We start from the raw sequence: 21,547 nt of genomic DNA, 5'->3' as shown, positions 1-21,547 counted from the left end.
ATATAAACTACCCTGAGCCCCTCGATTAGATTCCAGTCTGTAACTCACTCCCGGGTATCTGTTATTCTATATATAAACCACCCCGAACCCCTCGATTAGATTCCAGTCTGTAACTCAGTCCCGGGTATCTGTTATTCTATATATAAACCACCCTGAACCCCTCGATTAGATTCCAGCCTGTAACTCACTCCCAGGTATCTGTTATTCTATATATAAACCACCCTGAACCCCTCGATTAGATTCCAGTCTGTAACTCACTCCCGGGTATCTGTTATTCTATATATAAACCACCCCGAACCCCTCGATTAGATTCCAGTCTGTAACTCACTCCCGGGTATCTGTTATTCTATATATAAACCACCCCAAACCCCTCGATTAGATTCCAGTCTGTAACTCACTCCCGGGTATCTGTTATTCTATATATAAACCACCCTGAACCCTTCGATTAGATTCCAGTCTGTAACTCACTCCCGGGTATCTGTTATTCTATATATAAACCACCCTGAACCCCTCGATTAGATTCCAGTCTGTAACTCACTCCCGGGTATCTGTTATTCTATATATAAACCACCCCAAACCCCTCGATTAGATTCCAGTCTGTAACTCACTCCCGGGTATCTGTTATTCTATATATAAACCACCCCAAACCCCTCGATTAGATTCCAGTCTGTAACTCACTCCCGGGTATCTGTTATTCTATATATAAACCACCCTGAACCCTTCGATTAGATTCCAGTCTGTAACTCACTCCCGGGTATCTGTTATTCTATATATAAACCACCCTGAACCCCTCGATTAGATGTGAAATGAGTTGATGCCCCGGGTAGGTTCTGTCTGGGTGGTGGATTGTGTCCGTGTTGTTCACTGCGAGTGCGTGGTCGGAATGAGAGCTAATTAGACACCACGTTCCAGGGAGAGGGGGTGCGCGAGGCAGTGCGGGGGAGGTGGGAGTGAGGGAGGGTCAGAGGGAGAGTGACGCTGGAAGAGAGGGAGAGGAATGGAAGGAAGCGCGGGAGGGACGTTGAGATGGAGTTAGTGAGGTACGGAAGGTGGGATGGAAGGAATGAGGGGGGTGGGATGGCAGGGAGGGAGTGAGGGGCCGTGAGAATAAAAGGAGGGAGGGAGGGACAGAGGGAGGGAGCGTGGGAAGGAAAGGAGGGAGGGAGGGTGGGACAGAGGGAGGGAGCATGGGAAGGGAGGGTGGGACGAAGGGGGGGAGGGAGGGAGTGTGGGAAGGAAGGGAGGGTGGGACAGAGGGAGGGAGCGTGGGAAGGAAGGGTGGGACGGAGGGAGGGAGGGTGGGACAGAGGGAGGGATGCATCCTCTCCTCCATCGATACACTCAGACTCATCGATTCCCTGTGAGCTCTGAGGGAAATATAATGCCTGTGGATATTTCCCTCTCTTTCCGGTTTTTCCGCAGGGGACACCTTGTTTCAAATGGCAGAGGTACATCGACAGATTCAAGTACAGATGGAAGAAACGGTGAGATTGTTTATACCCAACATCCCGTCCCCATCAAACACTCAGCACGGGGTTCGATACAGAGTAAAGCTCCTTCTACACTGTCCCCATCAAACACTCCCAGGACAGGTACAGCACGGGGTTAGATACAGAGTAAAGCTCCCTCTACACTGTCCCCATCAAACACTCCCAGGACAGGTACAGCACGGGGTTAGATACAGAGTAAAGCTCCCTCTACACTGTCCCCCATCAAACACTCCCAGGACAGGTACAGCACGGGGTTAGATACAGAGTAAAGCTCCCTCTACACTGTCCCCATCAAACACTCCCAGGACAGGTACAGCACGGGGTTAGATACAGAGTAAAGCTCCCTCTACACTGTCCCCATCAAACACTCCCAGGACAGGTACAGCACGGGGTTAGATACAGAGTAAAGCTCCCTCTACACTGTCCCCATCAAACACTCCCAGGACAGGGACAGCACGGGGTTAGATACAGAGTAAAGCTCCCTCTACACTGTCCCCATCAAACACTCCCAGGACAGGGACAGCACGGGGTTAGATACAGAGTAAAGCTCCCTCTACACTGTCCCCATCAAACACTCCCAGGACAGGTACAGCACGGGGTTAGATACAGAGTAAAGCTCCCTCTACACTGTCCCCATCAAACACTCCCAGGACAGGTACAGCACGGGGTTAGATACAGAGTAAACCTCCCTCTACACTGTCCCCATCAAACACTCCCAGGACAGGGACAGCACGGGGTTAGATACAGAGTAAAGCTCCCTCTACACTGTGCCCATCAAACACTCCCAGGACAGGTACAGCACAGGGTTAGATACAGAGTAAAGCTCCCTCTACACTGTCCCCATCAAACACTCCCAGGACAGGTACAACACGGGGTTAGATACAGAGTAAAGCTCCCGCTACACTGTCCCCATCAGACACTCCCAGGACAGATACAGCACGGGGTTAGATACAGAGTAAAGCTCCCTCTACACTGTCCCCATCAAACACTCCCAGGACAGGTACAGCACGGGGTTAGATACATAGTAAAGCTCCCTCTACCCTGTCCCCATCAAACACTCCCAGGACAGGTACAGCACGGGGTTAGATACAGAGTAAAGCTCCCTCTACACTGTCCCCATCAAACACTCCCAGGACAGGAACAGCACGGGGTTAAATACAGAGTAAAGCTCCCTCTGCACTGTCCCCATCAAACACTCCCAGGACAGGAACAGCACGGGGTTAGACACAGAGTAAACCTCCCTCTACACTGTCCCCATCAAACACTCCCAGGACAGGTACAGCACGGGGTTAGATACAGAGTAAAGCTCCCTCTACACTGTCCCCATCAAACACTCCCAGGACAGGAACAGCACGGGGTTAGATACAGAGTAAAGCTCCCTCTGCACTGTCCCCATCAAACACTCCCAGGACAGGTACAGCACGGGGTTAGATACAGAGTAAAGCTCCCTCTACACTGTCCCCATCAAACACTCCCAGGACAGGTACAGCACGGGGTTAGATACAGAGTGAAGCTCCCTCTACACTGTCCCAATCAAACACTCCCAGGACAGGTACAGCACGGGGTTAGATACAGAGTAAAGCTCCCTCTACACTGTCCCCATCAAACACTCCCAGGACAGGTACAGCACGGGGTTAGATACAGAGTAAAGCTCCCTCTACACTGTCCCCATCAAACACTCCCAGGACAGGTACAGCACGGGGTTAGATACGGAGTAAAGCTCCGTCGACACTGTCCCCCATCAAACACTCCCAGGACAGGGACAGCACGGGGTTACATACAGAGTAAAGCTCCCTCTACACTGTCCGCCATCAAACACTCCCAGGACAGGTACAGCACGGGGTTAGATACAGAGTAAAGCTCCCTCTACACAGTCCCCCATCAAACACTCCCAGGACAGCTACAGCACGGGGTTAGATCCAGAGTAAAGCTCCCTCTACACTGTCCCCATCAAACACTCCCAGGACAGGTACAGCACAGAGTTAGATACAGAGTTAAGCTCCTTCTAATCTGTCCCCCATCAAACACTCCCAGGACAGGTACAGCACGGGGTTAGATACAGAGTAAAGCTTCCTCTACACTGTCCCCATCAAACACTCCCAGCACAGGTACAGCACGGGGTTAGATACAGAGTAAAGCTCCCTCGACACTGTCCCTCACCAAACACTCCCAGGACAGGTACAGCACGGAGTTAGATACAGAGTAAAGCTCCCTCTACACTGTCCCCATCAAACACTCCCAGGACAGATACAGCACGGGGTTAGATACAGAGTAAAGCTCCCTCTACACTGTCCCCATCAAACACTCCCAGGACAGGTACAGCACGGGGTTAGATACATAGTAAAGCTCCCTCTACACTGTCCCCATCAAACACTCCCAGGACAGGTACAGCACGGGGTTAGATACAGAGTAAAGCTCCCTCTGCACTGTCCCCATCAAACACTCCCAGGACAGGTACAGCACGGGGTTAGATACAGAGTAAAGCTCCCTCTACACTGTCCCCATCAAACACTCCCAGGACAGGTACAGCACGGGGTTAGATACAGAGTGAAGCTCCCTCTACACTGTCCCAATCAAACACTCCCAGGACAGGTACAGCACGGGGTTAGATATAGAGTAAAGCTCCCTCTACACTGTCCCCATCAAACACTCCCAGGACAGGTACAACACGGGGTTAGATACAGAGTAAAGCTCCCTCTACACTGTCCCCATCACACACTCCCAGGACAGGTACAACACGGGGTTAGATACAGAGTAAAGCTCCCTCTACACTGTCCCCATCAAACACTCCCAGGACAGGTACAGCACGGGGTTAGATACAGAGTAAAGCTCCCTCTACACTGTCCCCATCAAACACTCCCAGGACAGGTACAACACGGGGTTAGATACAGAGTAAAGCTCCGTCTACACTGTCCCCCATCAAACACTCCCAGGACAGGTACAGCACGGGGTTAGATACAGAGTAAAGCTCCCTCTACACTGTCCCCATCACACACTCCCAGGACAGGTACAACACGGGGTTAGATACAGAGTAAAGCTCCCTCTACACTGTCCCCATCAAACACTCCCAGGACAGGTACAGCACGGGGTTAGATACAGAGTAAAGCTCCGTCTACACTGTCCCCCATCAAACACTCCCAGGACAGGTACAGCACGGGGTTAGATACAGAGTAAAGCTCCCTCTACACTGTCCCAATCAAACACTCCCAGGACAGGTACAGCACGGCGTTAGATACAGAGTAAAGCTCCCTCTACACTGTCCCCATCAAACACTCCCAGGACAGGTACAGCACGGGGTTAGATACGGAGTAAAGCTCCGTCGACACTGTCCCCCATCAAACACTCCCAGGACAGGGACAGCACGGGGTTAGATACAGAGTAAAGCTCCCTCTACACTGTCCCCCATCAAACACTCCCAGGACAGGTACAGCACGGGGTTAGATACAGAGTAAAGCTCCCTCTACACAGTCCCCCATCAAACACTCCCAGGACAGCTACAGCACGGGGTTAGATCCAGAGTAAAGCTCCCTCTACACTGTCCCCATCAAACACTCCCAGGACAGGTACAGCACAGAGTTAGATACAGAGTTAAGCTCCCTCTAATCTGTCCCCCATCAAACACTCCCAGGACAGGTACAGCACGGGGTTAGATACAGAGTAAAGCTTCCTCTACACTGTCCCCATCAAACACTCCCAGCACAGGTACAGCACGGGGTTAGATACAGAGTAAAGCTCCCTCGACACTGTCCCTCACCAAACACTCCCAGGACAGGTACAGCACGGAGTTAGATACAGAGTAAAGCTCCCTCTGCACTGTCCCCCATCAAACACACCCAGGACAGGTACAGCACAGGGTTAGATACAGAGTAAAGCTCCCTCTGCACTGTCCCCCATCAAACACTCCCAGGACAGGTACAGCACGGGGTTAGATACAGAGTAAAGCTCCCTCTGCACTGTCCCCCATGAAACACTCCCAGGACAGGTACAGCACGGGGTTAGATACAGAGTAAAGCTCCCTCTACACTGTCCCCCATCAAACACTCCCAGGACAGGTACAGCACGGGGTTAGATACAGAGTAAAGCTCCCTCTACACTGTCCCCCATCAAACACTCCCAGGACAGCTACAGCACGGGGTTAGATACAGAGTAAAGCTCCCTCTACACTGTCCCCATCAAACACTCCCAGGACAGGTACAGCACAGAGTTAGATACAGAGTAAAGCTCCCTCTACACAGTCCCCCATCAAACACTCCCAGGACAGGTACAGCACGGGGTTAGATACAGAGTAAAGCTCCCTCTACACTGTCCCCATCAAACACTCCCAGGACAGGTACAGCACACAGTTAGATACAGAGTAAAGCTCCCTCTACACTGTCCCCCATCAAACACTCCCAGGACAGGTACAGCACAGGGTAAGATACAGAGTAAAGCTCCCTCTACACTGTCCCCCATCAAACACTCCCAGGACAGGTACAGCACGGCGTTAGATACAGAGTAAAGCTCCCTCTACACTGTCCCCCATCAAACACTCCCAGGACAGGTACAGCACGGGGTTAGATACAGAGTAAAGCTCCCTCTACACTGTCCCCCATCAAACACTCCCAGGGCAGGTACAGCACGGGGTTACATACAGAGTAAAGCTCCCTCTACACTGTCCCCCATCAAACACTCCCAGGACAGGTACAGCACGGGGTTAGATACAGAGTAAAGCTCCCTCTACACTGTCCCCCATCAAACACTCCCAGGACAGGTACAGCACGGGGTTAGATACAGAGTAAAGCTCCCTCTACACTGTCTCCATCAAACACTCCCAGGACAGGTACAGCACGGGGTTAGATACAGAGTAAAGTTCCCTCTACACTGTCCTCATCAAACACTCCCAGGACAGGTACAGCACGGGGTTAGATACAGAGTAAAGCTCCCTCTACACTGTCCCCATCAAACACTCCCAGGACAGGGACAGCACGGGGTTAGCTACAGAGTAAAGCTCCCTCTACACTGTCCCCATCAAACACTCCCAGGACAGGTACAGCACGGGGTTAGATACAGAGTAAAGCTCCCTCTACACTGTCCCCATCAAACACTCCCAGGACAGGTACAGCACGGGGTTAGATACAGAGTAAAGCTCCCTCTACACTGTCCCCATCAAACACTCCCAGGACAGGTACAGCACGGGGTTAGATACAGAGTAAAGCTCCCTCTACACTGTCCCCATCAAACACTCCCAGGACAGGTACAACACGGGGTTAGATACAGAGTAAAGCTCCGTCTACACTGTCCCCCATCAAACACTCCCAGGACAGGTACAGCACGGGGTTAGATACAGAGTAAAGCTCCCTCTACACTGTCCCCATCAAACACTCCCAGGACAGGGACAGCACGGGGTTAGATACAGAGTAAAGCTCCCTCTACACTGTCCCCATCAAACACTCCCAGGACAGGTACAGCACGGGGTTAGATACGGAGTAAAGCTCCGTCGACACTGTCCCCCATCAAACACTCCCAGGACAGGGACAGCACGGGGTTAGATACAGAGTAAAGCTCCCTCTACACTGTCCGCCATCAAACACTCCCAGGACAGGTACAGCACGGGGTTAGATACAGAGTAAAGCTCCCTCTACACAGTCCCCCATCAAACACTCCCAGGACAGCTACAGCACGGGGTTAGATCCAGAGTAAAGCTCCCTCTACACTGTCCCCATCAAACACTCCCAGGACAGGTACAGCACAGAGTTAGATACAGAGTTAAGCTCCCTCTAATCTGTCCCCCATCAAACACTCCCAGGACAGGTACAGCACGGGGTTAGATACAGAGTAAAGCTTCCTCTACACTGTCCCCATCAAACACTCCCAGCACAGGTACAGCACGGGGTTAGATACAGAGTAAAGCTCCCTCGACACTGTCCCTCACCAAACACTCCCAGGACAGGTACAGCACGGAGTTAGATACAGAGTAAAGCTCCCTCTACACTGTCCCCATCAAACACTCCCAGGACAGATACAGCACGGGGTTAGATACAGAGTAAAGCTCCCTCTACACTGTCCCCATCAAACACTCCCAGGACAGGTACAGCACGGGGTTAGATACATAGTAAAGCTCCCTCTACACTGTCCCCATCAAACACTCCCAGGACAGGTACAGCACGGGGTTAGATACAGAGTAAAGCTCCCTCTGCACTGTCCCCATCAAACACTCCCAGGACAGGTACAGCACGGGGTTAGATACAGAGTAAAGCTCCCTCTACACTGTCCCCATCAAACACTCCCAGGACAGGTACAGCACGGGGTTAGATACAGAGTGAAGCTCCCTCTACACTGTCCCAATCAAACACTCCCAGGACAGGTACAGCACGGGGTTAGATATAGAGTAAAGCTCCCTCTACACTGTCCCCATCAAACACTCCCAGGACAGGTACAACACGGGGTTAGATACAGAGTAAAGCTCCCTCTACACTGTCCCCATCACACACTCCCAGGACAGGTACAACACGGGGTTAGATACAGAGTAAAGCTCCCTCTACACTGTCCCCATCAAACACTCCCAGGACAGGTACAGCACGGGGTTAGATACAGAGTAAAGCTCCCTCTACACTGTCCCCATCAAACACTCCCAGGACAGGTACAACACGGGGTTAGATACAGAGTAAAGCTCCGTCTACACTGTCCCCCATCAAACACTCCCAGGACAGGTACAGCACGGGGTTAGATACAGAGTAAAGCTCCCTCTACACTGTCCCCATCACACACTCCCAGGACAGGTACAACACGGGGTTAGATACAGAGTAAAGCTCCCTCTACACTGTCCCCATCAAACACTCCCAGGACAGGTACAGCACGGGGTTAGATACAGAGTAAAGCTCCGTCTACACTGTCCCCCATCAAACACTCCCAGGACAGGTACAGCACGGGGTTAGATACAGAGTAAAGCTCCCTCTACACTGTCCCAATCAAACACTCCCAGGACAGGTACAGCACGGGGTTAGATACAGAGTAAAGCTCCCTCTACACTGTCCCCATCAAACACTCCCAGGACAGGTACAGCACGGGGTTAGATACGGAGTAAAGCTCCGTCGACACTGTCCCCCATCAAACACTCCCAGGACAGGGACAGCACGGGGTTAGATACAGAGTAAAGCTCCCTCTACACTGTCCCCCATCAAACACTCCCAGGACAGGTACAGCACGGGGTTAGATACAGAGTAAAGCTCCCTCTACACAGTCCCCCATCAAACACTCCCAGGACAGCTACAGCACGGGGTTAGATCCAGAGTAAAGCTCCCTCTACACTGTCCCCATCAAACACTCCCAGGACAGGTACAGCACAGAGTTAGATACAGAGTTAAGCTCCCTCTAATCTGTCCCCCATCAAACACTCCCAGGACAGGTACAGCACGGGGTTAGATACAGAGTAAAGCTTCCTCTACACTGTCCCCATCAAACACTCCCAGCACAGGTACAGCACGGGGTTAGATACAGAGTAAAGCTCCCTCGACACTGTCCCTCACCAAACACTCCCAGGACAGGTACAGCACGGAGTTAGATACAGAGTAAAGCTCCCTCTGCACTGTCCCCCATCAAACACTCCCAGGACAGGTACAGCACAGGGTTAGATACAGAGTAAAGCTCCCTCTGCACTGTCCCCCATCAAACACTCCCAGGACAGGTACAGCACGGGGTTAGATACAGAGTAAAGCTCCCTCTGCACTGTCCCCCATGAAACACTCCCAGGACAGGTACAGCACGGGGTTAGATACAGAGTAAAGCTCCCTCTACACTGTCCCCCATCAAACACTCCCAGGACAGGTACAGCACGGGGTTAGATACAGAGTAAAGCTCCCTCTACACTGTCCCCCATCAAACACTCCCAGGACAGCTACAGCACGGGGTTAGATACAGAGTAAAGCTCCCTCTACACTGTCCCCATCAAACACTCCCAGGACAGGTACAGCACAGAGTTAGATACAGAGTAAAGCTCCCTCTACACAGTCCCCCATCAAACACTCCCAGGACAGGTACAGCACGGGGTTAGATACAGAGTAAAGCTCCCTCTACACTGTCCCCATCAAACACTCCCAGGACAGGTACAGCACACAGTTAGATACAGAGTAAAGCTCCCTCTACACTGTCCCCCATCAAACACTCCCAGGACAGGTACAGCACAGGGTAAGATACAGAGTAAAGCTCCCTCTACACTGTCCCCCATCAAACACTCCCAGGACAGGTACAGCACGGCGTTAGATACAGAGTAAAGCTCCCTCTACACTGTCCCCCATCAAACACTCCCAGGACAGGTACAGCACGGGGTTAGATACAGAGTAAAGCTCCCTCTACACTGTCCCCCATCAAACACTCCCAGGACAGGTACAGCACGGGGTTAGATACAGAGTAAAGCTCCCTCTACACTGTCTCCATCAAACACTCCCAGGACAGGTACAGCACGGGGTTAGATACAGAGTAAAGTTCCCTCTACACTGTCCTCATCAAACACTCCCAGGACAGGTACAGCACGGGGTTAGATACAGAGTAAAGCTCCCTCTACACTGTCCCCATCAAACACTCCCAGGACAGGGACAGCACGGGGTTAGCTACAGAGTAAAGCTCCCTCTACACAGTCCCCCATCAAACACTCCCAGGACAGCTACAGCACAGAGTTAGATACAGAGTTAAGCTCCCTCTAATCTGTCCCCCATCAAACACTCCCAGGACAGGTACAGCACGGGGTTAGATACAGAGTAAAGCTCCCTCTCCACAGTCCCCCATCAAACACTCCCAGGACAGCTACAGCACAGAGTTAGATACAGAGTTAAGCTCCCTCTAATCTGTCCCCCATCAAACACTCCCAGGACAGGTACAGCACGGGGTTAGATACAGAGTAAAGCTTCCTCTACACTGTCCCCATCAAACACTCCCAGCACAGGTACAGCACGGGGTTAGATACAGAGTAAAGCTCCCTCGACACTGTCCCTCACCAAATACTCCCAGGACAGGTACAGCACGGAGTTAGATACAGAGTAAAGCTCCCTCTGCACTGTCCCCCATCAAACACTCCCAGGACAGGTACAGCACGGGGTTAGATACAGAGTAAAGCTCCCTCTGCACTGTCCCCCATCAAACACTCCCAGGACAGGTACAGCACGGGGTTAGATACAGAGTAAAGCTCCCTCTGCACTGTCCCCCATGAAACACTCCCAGGACAGGTACAGCACGGGGTTTGATACAGAGTAAAGCTCCCTCTACACTGTCCCCCATCAAACACTCCCAGGACAGGTACAGCACGGGGTTAGATACAGAGTAAAGCTCCCTCTACACTGTCCCCCATCAAACACTCCCAGGACAGCTACAGCACGGGGTTAGATACAGAGTAAAGCTCCCTCTACACTGTCCCCATCAAACACTCCCAGGACAGGTACAGCACAGAGTTAGATACAGAGTAAAGCTCCCTCTACACAGTCCCCCATCAAACACTCCCAGGACAGGTACAGCACGGGGTTAGATACAGAGTAAAGCTCCCTCTACACTGTCCCCATCAAACACTCCCAGGACAGGTACAGCACACAGTTAGATACAGAGTAAAGCTCCCTCTACACTGTCCCCCATCAAACACTCCCCGGACAGGTACAGCACAGGGTAAGATACAGAGTAAAGCTCCCTCTACACTGTCCCCCATCAAACACTCCCAGGACAGGTACAGCACGGCGTTAGATACAGAGTAAAGCTCCCTCTACACTGTCCCCCATCAAACACTCCCAGGACAGGTACAGCACGGGGTTAGATACAGAGTAAAGCTCCCTCTACACTGTCCCCCATCAAACACTCCCAGGACAGGTACAGCACGGGGTTCGATACAGAGTAAAGCTCCCTCTACACTGTCCCCCATCAAACACTCCCAGGACAGGTACAGCACGGGGTTCGATACAGAGTAAAGCTCCCTCTACACTGTCCCCCATCAAACACTCCCAGGACAGGTACAGCACGGGGTTAGATACAGAGTAAAGCTCCCTCTACACTGTCCCCCATCAAACACTCCCAGGACAGGTACAGCACGGGGTTAGATACAGAGTAAAGCTCCCTCTACACTGTCTCCATCAAACACTCCCAGGACAGGTACAGCACGGGGTTAGATACAGAGTAAAGTTCCCTCTACACTGTCCTCATCAAACACTCCCAGGACAGGTACAGCACGGGGTTAGATACAGAGTAAAGCTCCCTCTACACTGTCCCCATCAAACACTCCCAGGACAGGGACAGCACGGGGTTAGCTACAGAGTAAAGCTCCCTCTACACTGTCCCCATCAAACACTCCCAGGACAGGTACAGCACGGGGTTAGTTACAGAGTAAAGCTCCCTCTACACTGTCCCCATCAAACACTCCCAGGACAGGTACAGCACGGGGTTAGATACAGAGTATAGCTCCCTCTACACTGTCCCCATCAAACACTCCCAGGACAGGTACAGCACGGGGTTAGATACAGAGTATAGCCCCCTCTACATTGTCCCCATCAAACACTCCCAGGACAGGTACAGCACGGGGTTAGATACAGAGTAAAGCTCCCTCTGCACTGTCCCCATCAAACACTCCCAGGACAGGTACAGCACGGGGTTAGATACAGAGTAAAGCTCCCTCTACACTGTCCCCATCAAACACTTCCAGGACAGGTACAACACGGGGTTAGATACAGAGTAAAGCTCCCTCTACACTGTCTCCATCAAACACTCCCAGGACAGGTACAGCACGGGGTTAGACACAGAGTAAAGCTCCCTCTACACTGTCCCCATCAAACATTCCCAGGACAGGTACAGCACGGGGTTAGATACAGAGTAAAGCTCCCTCTACACTGTCCCCATCAAACACTCCCAGGACAGGTACAGCACGGGGTTAGATACAGAGTAAAGCTCCCTCTACACTGTCCCCATCAAACACTCCCAGGACAGGTACGGCACGGGGTTCGATACAGAGTAAAGTTCTCTCTACACTGCCCCCATCAAACACTCCCAGGACAGGGACAGCACGGGGTTAGATACAGAGTAAAGCTCCCTCTACACTGTCCCCATCAAACACTCCCAGGACAGGTACAGCACGGGGTTAGATACAGAGTAAAGCTCCCTCTACACTGTCCCCATCAAACACTCCCAGGACAGGTACAGCACGGGGTTAGATACAGAGTAAAGCTCCCTCTTCACTGTCCCCATCAAACACTCCCAGGGCAGGTACAGCACGGGGTTAGATACAGAGTAATGCTCCCTCTCCACTGTCCCCATCAAACACTCCCAGGACAGATACAGCACGGGGTTAGATACAGAGTAAAGCTCCCTCTACACTGTCCCCATCAAACACTCCCAGGACAGGTACAGCACGGGGTTAGATACAGAGTAAAGCTCCCGCTACACTGTCCCCATCAAACACTCCCAGGACAGGTACAGCACGGGGTTAGATACAGAGTAAAGCTCCCGCTACACTGTCCCCATCAAACACTCCCAGGACAGGGACAGCACGGGGTTAGATACAGAGTAAAGCTCCCTCTACACTGTCCCCATCAAACACTCCCAGGACAGGGACAGCACGGGGTTAGATACAGAGTAAAGCTCCCTCTGCACTGTCCCCATCAAACACTCCCAGGTCGTGTACAGGATGGGAGACAGCGTGGATGCAGCACGGAGTCAGATACAGAGTGCAATGTGAGCTGATTTTGCCCCTCTCTTTTCTCCGATAGTTGAAGGTGTTCCATTCGGAATTGCTGATTCAATTGGAGCAGAAACTGGAACTGGATGTGAAATATTTAAGTGTAAGTGAAGTATCTGCTGCAGCTTTGTCCCCTGCACATGGATTCACCGATGTGGTGGCTTTTCAATCTCTGTTACCGCTGAGCTCCCACTTCTCAGTCCCAACATTCATTTCTCTGACTCTTCACCTAATCCAATTTAACCTGCTTTCTTCTGGAATATAGATGCTGGTGTTTATCTTGGACTACAGTTAGACCACACTGGGAGCACTGTGCACAGTTACAGTCTCCGTATCCCTCGGTTAGACCACACTGGGAGCACTGTGCACAGTTCCAGTCTCCGTATCCCTCGGTTAGACCACACTGGGAGCACTGTGCACAGTTCGAGTATCCGTATCCCTCAGTTAGACCACACTGGGAGCACCGTGCACAGTTCCGGTCTCCGTATCCCTCAGTTAGACCCACACTGGGAGCACCGTGCACAGTTCGAGTATCCGTATCCCTCAGTTAGACCACACTGGGAGCACTGTGCACAGTTCCGGTCTCCGTATCCCTCGGTTAGACCACACTGGGAGCACCGTGCACAGTTCCAGTCTCCGTATCCCTCGGTTAGACCACACTGGGAGCACCGTGCACAGTTCCAGTCCCCGTATCCCTCGGTTAGACCACACTGGGAGCACTGTGCACAGTTCCAGTCTCCGTATCCCTCGGTTAGACCACACTGGGAGCACCGTGCACAGTTCCAGACTCCGTATTCCTCAGTTAGACCACACTGGGAGCACTGTGCACAGTTCCAGTCTCCGTATCCCTTGGTTAGACCACACTGGGAGCACCGTGCACAGTTCCAGTCTCCGTATCCCTCGGTTAGACCACACTGGGAGCACCGTGCACAGTTCCAGTCTCCGTATCCCTCGGTTAGACCACACTGGGAGCACTGTGCACAGTTCCAGTCTCCGTATCCCTCGGTTAGACCACACTGGGAGCACCGTGCACAGTTCCAGTCTCCGTATCCCTCAGTTAGACCACACTGGGAGCACCGTGCACAGTTCCAGTCTCCGTATACCTCAGTTAGACCACACTGGGAGCACCGTGCACAGTTCCGGTCTCCGTATCCCTCGGTTAGACCACACTGGGATCACCGTGCACAGTTCCGGTTTCCGTATCCCTCGGTTAGACCACACTGGGAGCACCGTGCACAGTTCCAGTCTCCGTATCCCTCGGTTAGACCACACTGGGAGCACCGTGCACAGTTCCAGTCTCCGTATCCCTCGGTTAGACCCACACTGGGAGCACCGTGCACAGTTCGAGTATCCGTATCCCTCGGTTAGACCACACTGGGAGCACTGTGCACAGTTCCAGTCTCCGTATCCCTCGGTTAGACCACACTGGGAGCACTGTGCACAGTTCCAGTCTCTGTATCCCTCAGTTAGACCACACTGGGAGCACTGTGCACAGTTCCAGTCTCCGTATCCCTCGGTTAGACCACACTGGGAGCACTGTGCACAGTTCCGGTCTCCGTATCCCTCGGTTAGCCCACACTGGGAGCACTGTGCACAGTTCCAGTCTCCGTATCCCTCGGTTAGACCACACTGGGAGCACCGTGCACAGTTCCAGTCTCCGTATCCCTCGGTTAGACCACACTGGGAGCACCGTGCACAGTTCCAGTCTCCCTATCCCTCGGTTAGACCACACTGGGAGCACCGTGCACAGTTCGAGTATCCGTATCCCTCGGTTAGACCACACTGGGAGCACTGTGCACAGTTCCAGTCTCCGTATCCCTCGGTTAGACCACACTGGGAGCACTGTGCACAGTTCCAGTCTCTGTATCCCTCAGTTAGACCACACTGGGAGCACTGTGCACAGTTCCAGTCTCCGTATCCCTCAGTTAGACCACACTGGGAGCACCGTGCACAGTTCCAGTCTCCGTATCCCTCGGTTAGACCACACTGGGAGCACTGTGCACAGTTCCAGTCTCCGTATCCCTCAGTTAGACCACACTGGGAGCACCGTGCACAGTTCCAGTCTCCGTATCCCTCGGTTAGACCCACACTGGGAGCACCGTGCACAGTTCCAGTCTCTGTATCCCTCAGTTAGACCACACTGGGAGCACTGTGCACAGTTCCGGTCTCCGTATCCCTCGGTTAGACCACACTGGGAGCACTGTGCACATTTCCAGTCTCCGTATCCCTCGGTTAGACCACACTGGGAGCACTGTGCACAGTTCCGGTCTCCGTATCCCTCGGTTAGACCACACTGGGAGCACCGTGCACAGTTCCGGTCTCCGTATCCCTCGGTTGGACCACACTGGGAGCACTGTGCACAGTTCCAGTTCCGTATCCCTCGGTTAGACCACACTGGGAGCACTGTGCACAGTTCCAGTCTCCGTATCCCTCGGTTAGACCACACTGGGAGCACCGTGCACAGTTCCAGTCTCCGTATCCCTCGGTTAGACCACACTGGGAGCACCGTGCACAGTTCCAGTCTCTGTATCCCTCAGTTAGACCACACTGGGAGCACCGTGCACAGTTCCAGTCTCCCTATCCCTCGGTTAGACCACACTGGGAGCACTGTGCACAGTTCCAGTCTCTGTATCCCTCAGTTAGACCACACTGGGAGCACCGTGCACAGTTCGAGTATCCGTATCCCTCGGTTAGACCACACTGGGAGCACTGTGCACAGTTCCGGTCTCCGTATCCCTCGGTTAGACCACACTGGGAGCACTGTGCACAGTTCCGGTCTCCGTATCCCTCGGTTAGACCACACTGGGAGCACTGTGCACAGTTCCAGTCTCCGTATCCCTCGGTTAGACCACACTGGGAGCACTGTGCACAGTTCCGGTCTCCGTATCCCTCAGTTAGACCCACACTGGGAGCACTGTGCACAGTTCCAGTCTCCGTATCCCTCAGTTAGACCACACTGGGAGCACTGTGCACAGTTCCAGTCTCCGTATCCCTCGGTTAGACCACACTGGGAGCACTGTGCACAGTTCCAGTCTCCGTATCCCTCGGTTAGACCACACTGGGAGCACCGTGCACAGTTCCAGTCTCCGTATCCCTCAGTTAGACCACACTGGGAGCACTGTGCACAGTTCCAGTCTCCGTATCCCTCGGTTAGACCACACTGGGAGCACTGTGCACAGTTCCCGTCTCCGTATCCCTCGGTTAGACCACACTGGGAGCACCGTGCACAGTTCCAGTCTCCGTATTATTAGAAAGATTCTAAGACGTGGCACAGTGATCATCACTGCTGTTCGATTCCCGGCTTGGGTCACTGTCTGTGTGGAGTTTACACGTTCTCCCCGTGTCTGCGTGGGTTTGCTCCGGGTGCTCCGGTTTCCTCCCACAATCTGAAGGACGTGCTGTTTGGGTGGATTGACCATGATAAATAGCCTCTTAGCGTCAGAGGTTTGGAGCCGGTGGATAAAAGCTGTGGCGGACTGGTTGCAGGTGTGTGGCCATTCAGCTTTTGGGGAAAGTTTGAACTGTTGAGTGGTTTTAGACAGGAGTTAACTGTGGAGATCTATTACATAACCGTGTTTGATTGGTTCACTCCACTGCCCCCTGGAGAGAGAGGGGCGTCCAATGAGAGATTGAGCGGAACGGGTGGACAATCTCTGGAGTTTGGGGGAATGAGAGGAGATTCCATCCCAACGGATCCAATTCTGGGAGTGGGGGGGAGGGGGTTTGACACACTCGATGCTGGGAGGCTGTTTTCCCCCCGATACCCACCAGAGACTCTGGGTCCAGGGGGAGCCGGCGGAGACCTCAGGATCAGGGGGAGCCGGCGGAGACCTCAGGATCAGGGGGAGCCGGCGGAGACCTCAGGATCAGGGGGAGCCGGCGGGGACTCAGGATCAGGGGGAGCCGGCGGAGACCTCAGGATCAGGGGGAGCCGGCGGAGACCTCAGGATCAGGGGGAGCCGGCGGAGACCTCAGGATGAGGGGGAGCCGGCGGAGACCTCAGGATCAGGGGGAGCCGGCGGGGACCTCAGGATCAGGGGGAGCCGGCGGAGACCTCAGGATCAGGGGGAGCCGGCGGAGACCTCAGGATCAGGGGGAGCCGGCGGGGACTCAGGATCAGCGGCGGCCATTTTGGACTGAGGTGGGGACAGAATTTCTTCACTCGGTTGCGGGGGGGGGAATTATCACAAATCCATCCCCCCCACCACCCACCACTCACCCCCCCTCACCGAGGGGGCACCCTCAGCATCGGGTCTGTCAGAGACTATGGAAATCGGAGAAGGCGGAGTGTGGAGCCTGGTCAGTCAGACAGGATGGGCTTGAATGGGAGGAGGGGGAGCAGGGTGGGTGCAGCAGGCGAGAGAGGGACAGAACAGCCTCCTTCACCTACCCCTCCATCTTCGGCTCTTGCACAGCTACCCGCCTGCAATGTAACCATTGCTCTGGTCAGGGAGAAGGACCCGTGTCCATGCAGGATATTGTATGGACGCCTGTTGGGCACCTTCTTGTGGGGGGTCCTCGCACCAAGCAGGGCGTCTGACCTCAGCTTGAATCGAGGGTCAAATGGTTCAAGCCAATTCGGCAAGAGGAGCTTCATTCTCCTTCCAATCTCCTCCCATCCAGTCCACACTCCGGAAATATCAAATGGAAATCAGGACAAAGGCAGATTCCATCGGCAAATATCACTCGGAGCTGAAGAAACTCCGGAGGAAGAGTCAACTCAGCAAGAATCCACAGAAATATGGGGACCGGGAAATGCAGGTAACTCCCTCCCTCAGTCCCCAAACTGTGACACTCCCTCCCTCAGTCCCCAAACTGTGACACTCCCTCCCTCCCTCAGTCCCCAAACTGTGACACTCCCTCCCTCAGTCCCCAAACTGTGACACTCCCTCCCTCCCTCCCTCAGTCCCCAAACTGTGACACTCCCTCCCTCCCTCCCTCAGTCCCCAAACTGTGACAGTCCCTCCCTCAGTCCCCAAACTGTGACACTCCCTCCCTCCCTCAGTCCCCAAACTGTGACACTACCTCCCTCCCTCCCTCAGTCCCCAAACTGTGACACTCCCTCCCTCAGTCCCCAAACTGTGACACTCCCTCCCTCCCTCCGTCTCCAAACTGTGACACTCCCTCCCTCCCTCCCTCCATGTGTGAGAGTGTGCGTGAGAGAGTGTGTGTGCGTGAGAGAGTGTGTGTGCGTGAGAGAGTGTGTGTGCGCGAGAGAGGGTGTGTGTGCGAGAGAGTGTGTGTGTGTGTGAGAGAGAGTGTGTGTGTGTGAGAGAGAGTGTGTGTGTGTGAGAGAGAGTGTGTGTGAGAGAGAGAGTGTGTGTGTGAGAGAGTGTGAGTGTGTGTGAGAGAGAGGGCGTGTGTGCGAGAGAGAGTGTGTGTGTGAGAGAGTGTGAGTGTGTGAGAGGGAGAGTGTGTGAGAGGGAGAGTGTGTGAGAGGGAGAGTGTGTGAGAGAGAGAGAGTGTGTGAGAGGGAGAGTGTGTGAGAGGGAGAGTGTGTGTGTGTGTGAGAGAGAGTGTGTGTGTGCGAGAGAGTGTGTGTGTGCGAGAGAGAGTGTGTGTGTGAGAGAGTGTGAGTGTGTGAGAGAGAGAGTGTGTGAGAGGGAGAGTGTGTGAGAGGGAGAGTGTGTGAGAGGGAGAGTGTGTGAGTGTGGGGGAGTGTGTGAGTGTGGGGGAGTGTGTGAGTGTGGGGGAGAGTGTGAGTGTGGGGGAGAGTGTGAGTGTGGGGGAGAGTGTGAGTGTGGGGGAGAGTGTGAGTGTGGGGGAGAGTGTGAGTGTGGGGGAGAGTGTGAGTGTGGGAGAGAGTGTGAGTGTGGGAGAGAGTGTGAGTGTGGGGGAGAGTGTGAGTGTGGGGGAGAGAGTGTGAGTGTGGGGGAGAGAGTGTGAGTGTGGGGGAGAGAGTGTGAGTGTGGGGGAGAGTGTGAGTGTGGGAGAGAGTGTGAGTGTGGGTGAGTGTGAGTGTGGGGGAGAGTGTGAGTGTGGGAGAGAGTGTGGGAGAGAGTGTGGGGGAGAGAGTGTGTGTGAGTGTGAGTGTGGACAGGGGGAGTGTGGGGGAGAGAGTGTGTGTGAGTGTGAGTGTGGGGGAGAGAGTGTGTGTGAGTGTGGGGGAGAGAGTGTGTGTGAGTGTGGACAGGGGAGTGTGGGGGAGAGAGTGTGTGATTGTGAGTGTGGGGGAGAGAGTGTGTGTGAGTGAGTGTGGGGGAGAGAGTGTGGGAGAGAGTGTGTGTGAGTGTGAGTGTGGACAGGGGGAGTGTGGGGGAGAGTGTGTGTGAGTGTGGACAGGGGGAGTGTGGGGGAGAGAGTGTGTGTGAGTGTGAGTGTGTGTGGGAGAGTGTGGGAGAGAGAGTGTGTGTGGGAGAGTGTGGGGGAGAGAGTGTGTGTGAGTGTGAGTGTGGACAGGGGGAGTGTGGGAGAGTGTGTGTGTGAGTGTGAGTGTGGACAGGGGGAGTGTGGGAGAGTGTGGGGTGTGAGAGTGTGGGGAGTGTGGGGGAGAGTGTGGGGGAGAGTGTGTGTGGGAGAGTGTGTGTGAGTGTGTGTGGGAGAGTGTGGGGGAGAGAGTGTGTGTGAGTGTGTGTGTGTGTGAGTGTGTGTGAGTGTGAGTGTGGACAGGGGGAGTGTGGGGAGAGAGTGAGTGTGAGTGTGTGGGGGAGAGAGTGTGTGTGGTGAGTGTGGACAGGGGGAGTGTGGGAGAGAGTGTGTGTGAGTGTGGACAGGGGAAGTGTGGGAGAGTGTGTGTGTGAGTGTGAGTGTGGACAGGGGGAGTGTGGGGGAGAGAGTGTGTGTGAGTGTGAGTGTGTGTGGGAGAGTGTGGGGGGAGAGAGTGTGTGTGAGTGTGTGAGAGTGTGGACAGGGGGTGTGTGGGGGAGTGTGGGGGAGAGAGTGTGTGTGGGAGAGTGTGGGGGAGAGAGTGTGTGTGAGTGTGGACAGGGGGTGTGTGGGGGAGAGAGTGTGTGTGAGTGTGGACAGGGGGAGTGTGGGGGAGAGAGTGTGTGTGAGTGTGAGTGTGTGTGGGAGAGTGTGGGGGAGAGAGTGTGTGTGAGTGTGAGTGTGGACAGGGGGAGTGTGGGAGAGAGTGTGTGTGAGTGTGAGTGTGGACAGGGGGAGTGTGGGAGAGTGTGGGGAGAGAGTGTGTGTGGGAGAGTGTGGGGGAGAGAGTGTGTGTGAGTGTGGACAGGGGGAGTGTGGGGGAGAGAGTGTGTGTGAGTGTGGACAGGGGGAGTGTGGGAGAGTGTGTGTGTGAGTGTGAGTGTGGACAGGGGGAGTGTGGGAGAGAGTGTGTGTGAGTGTGAGTGTGGACAGGGGGAGTGTGGGAGAGAGTGTGTGTGAGTGTGAGTGTGGACAGGGGGAGTGTGGGAGAGTGTGGGGGAGAGAGTGTGTGTGGGAGAGTGTGGGGGAGAGAGTGTGTGTGAGTGTGGACAGGGGGAGTGTGGGGGAGAGAGTGTGTGTGAGTGTGGACAGGGGGAGTGTGGGGGAGAGAGTGTGTGTGAGTGTGAGTGTGTGTGGGAGAGTGCGGGGGAGAGAGTGTGTGTGAGTGTGAGTGTGGACAGGGGGTGTGTGGGGGAGAGAGTGTGTGTGAGTGTGGACAGGGGGAGTGTGGGGGAGAGAGTGTGTGTGAGTGTGAGTGTGTGTGGGAGAGTGTGGGGGAGAGAGTGTGTGTGAGTGTGAGTGTGGACAGGGGGAGTGTGGGAGAGAGTGTGTGTGAGTGTGAGTGTGGACAGGGAGAGTGTGGGAGAGTGTGGGGGAGAGAGTGTGTGTGAGTGTGGACAGGGGGAGTGTGGGAGAGTGTGGGAGAGTGTGGGGGAGAGAGTGTGTGTGAGTGTGGACAGGGGGAGTGTGGGGGAGAGAGTGTGTGTGAGTGTGAGTGTGTGTGGGAGAGTGTGGGGGAGAGAGTGTGTGTGAGTGTGAGTGTGGACAGGGGGAGTGTGGGAGAGAGTGTGTGTGAGTGTGGACAGGGGGAGTGTGGGGGAGAGAGTGTGTGTGAGTGTGAGTGTGTGTGGGAGAGTGGGGGAGAGAGTGTGTGTGAGTGTGAGTGTGTGTGGGAGAGTGTGGGGGAGAGAGTGTGTGTGAGTGTGAGTGTGGACAGGGGGAGTGTGGGAGAGAGTGTGTGTGAGTGTGAGTGTGGACAGGGGAAGTGTGGGAGAGTGTGTGTGTGAGTGTGGACAGGGGGAGTGTGGGAGAGTGTGGGGGGGAGAGAGTGTGTGTGGGAGAGTGTGGGGGAGAGAGTGTGTGTGAGTGAGTGTGAGTGTGGACAGGGGGAGTGTGGGAGAGAGTGTGTGTGAGTGTGGACAGGGGGAGTGTGGGAGAGTGTGGGAGAGTGTGGGGGAGAGAGTGTGTGTGAGTGTGAGTGTGTGTGGGAGAGTGTGGGGGAGAGAGTGTG

The 21,547-nt window shown here is 54.2% G+C and overlaps 1 protein-coding gene across 1 annotated transcript; it reads left to right on the top strand.

The window, feature by feature from the left end:
- Positions 1 to 1,422: 1,422 nt before the first annotated feature.
- LOC144490024 (BAR/IMD domain-containing adapter protein 2-like) lies at positions 1,423 to 17,931 on the top strand (the record flags this gene model as incomplete). The annotated part of the gene is made up of 3 exons (XM_078207852.1): positions 1,423 to 1,484; positions 13,202 to 13,273; positions 17,794 to 17,931. Coding segments are annotated over 3 exons (272 nt in total), but the record flags the coding sequence as incomplete, so codon positions are not given.
- Positions 17,932 to 21,547: the final 3,616 nt, after the last annotated feature.

The sequence above is a fragment of the Mustelus asterias genome, unplaced genomic scaffold (genome assembly GCF_964213995.1).
Source record: "Mustelus asterias unplaced genomic scaffold, sMusAst1.hap1.1 HAP1_SCAFFOLD_2790, whole genome shotgun sequence".
Taxonomy (NCBI): Eukaryota; Metazoa; Chordata; class Chondrichthyes; order Carcharhiniformes; family Triakidae; genus Mustelus; species Mustelus asterias.
Note: the sequence above shows the minus strand (reverse complement) of the source record. Positions and strands in the feature narration are given on the sequence as shown.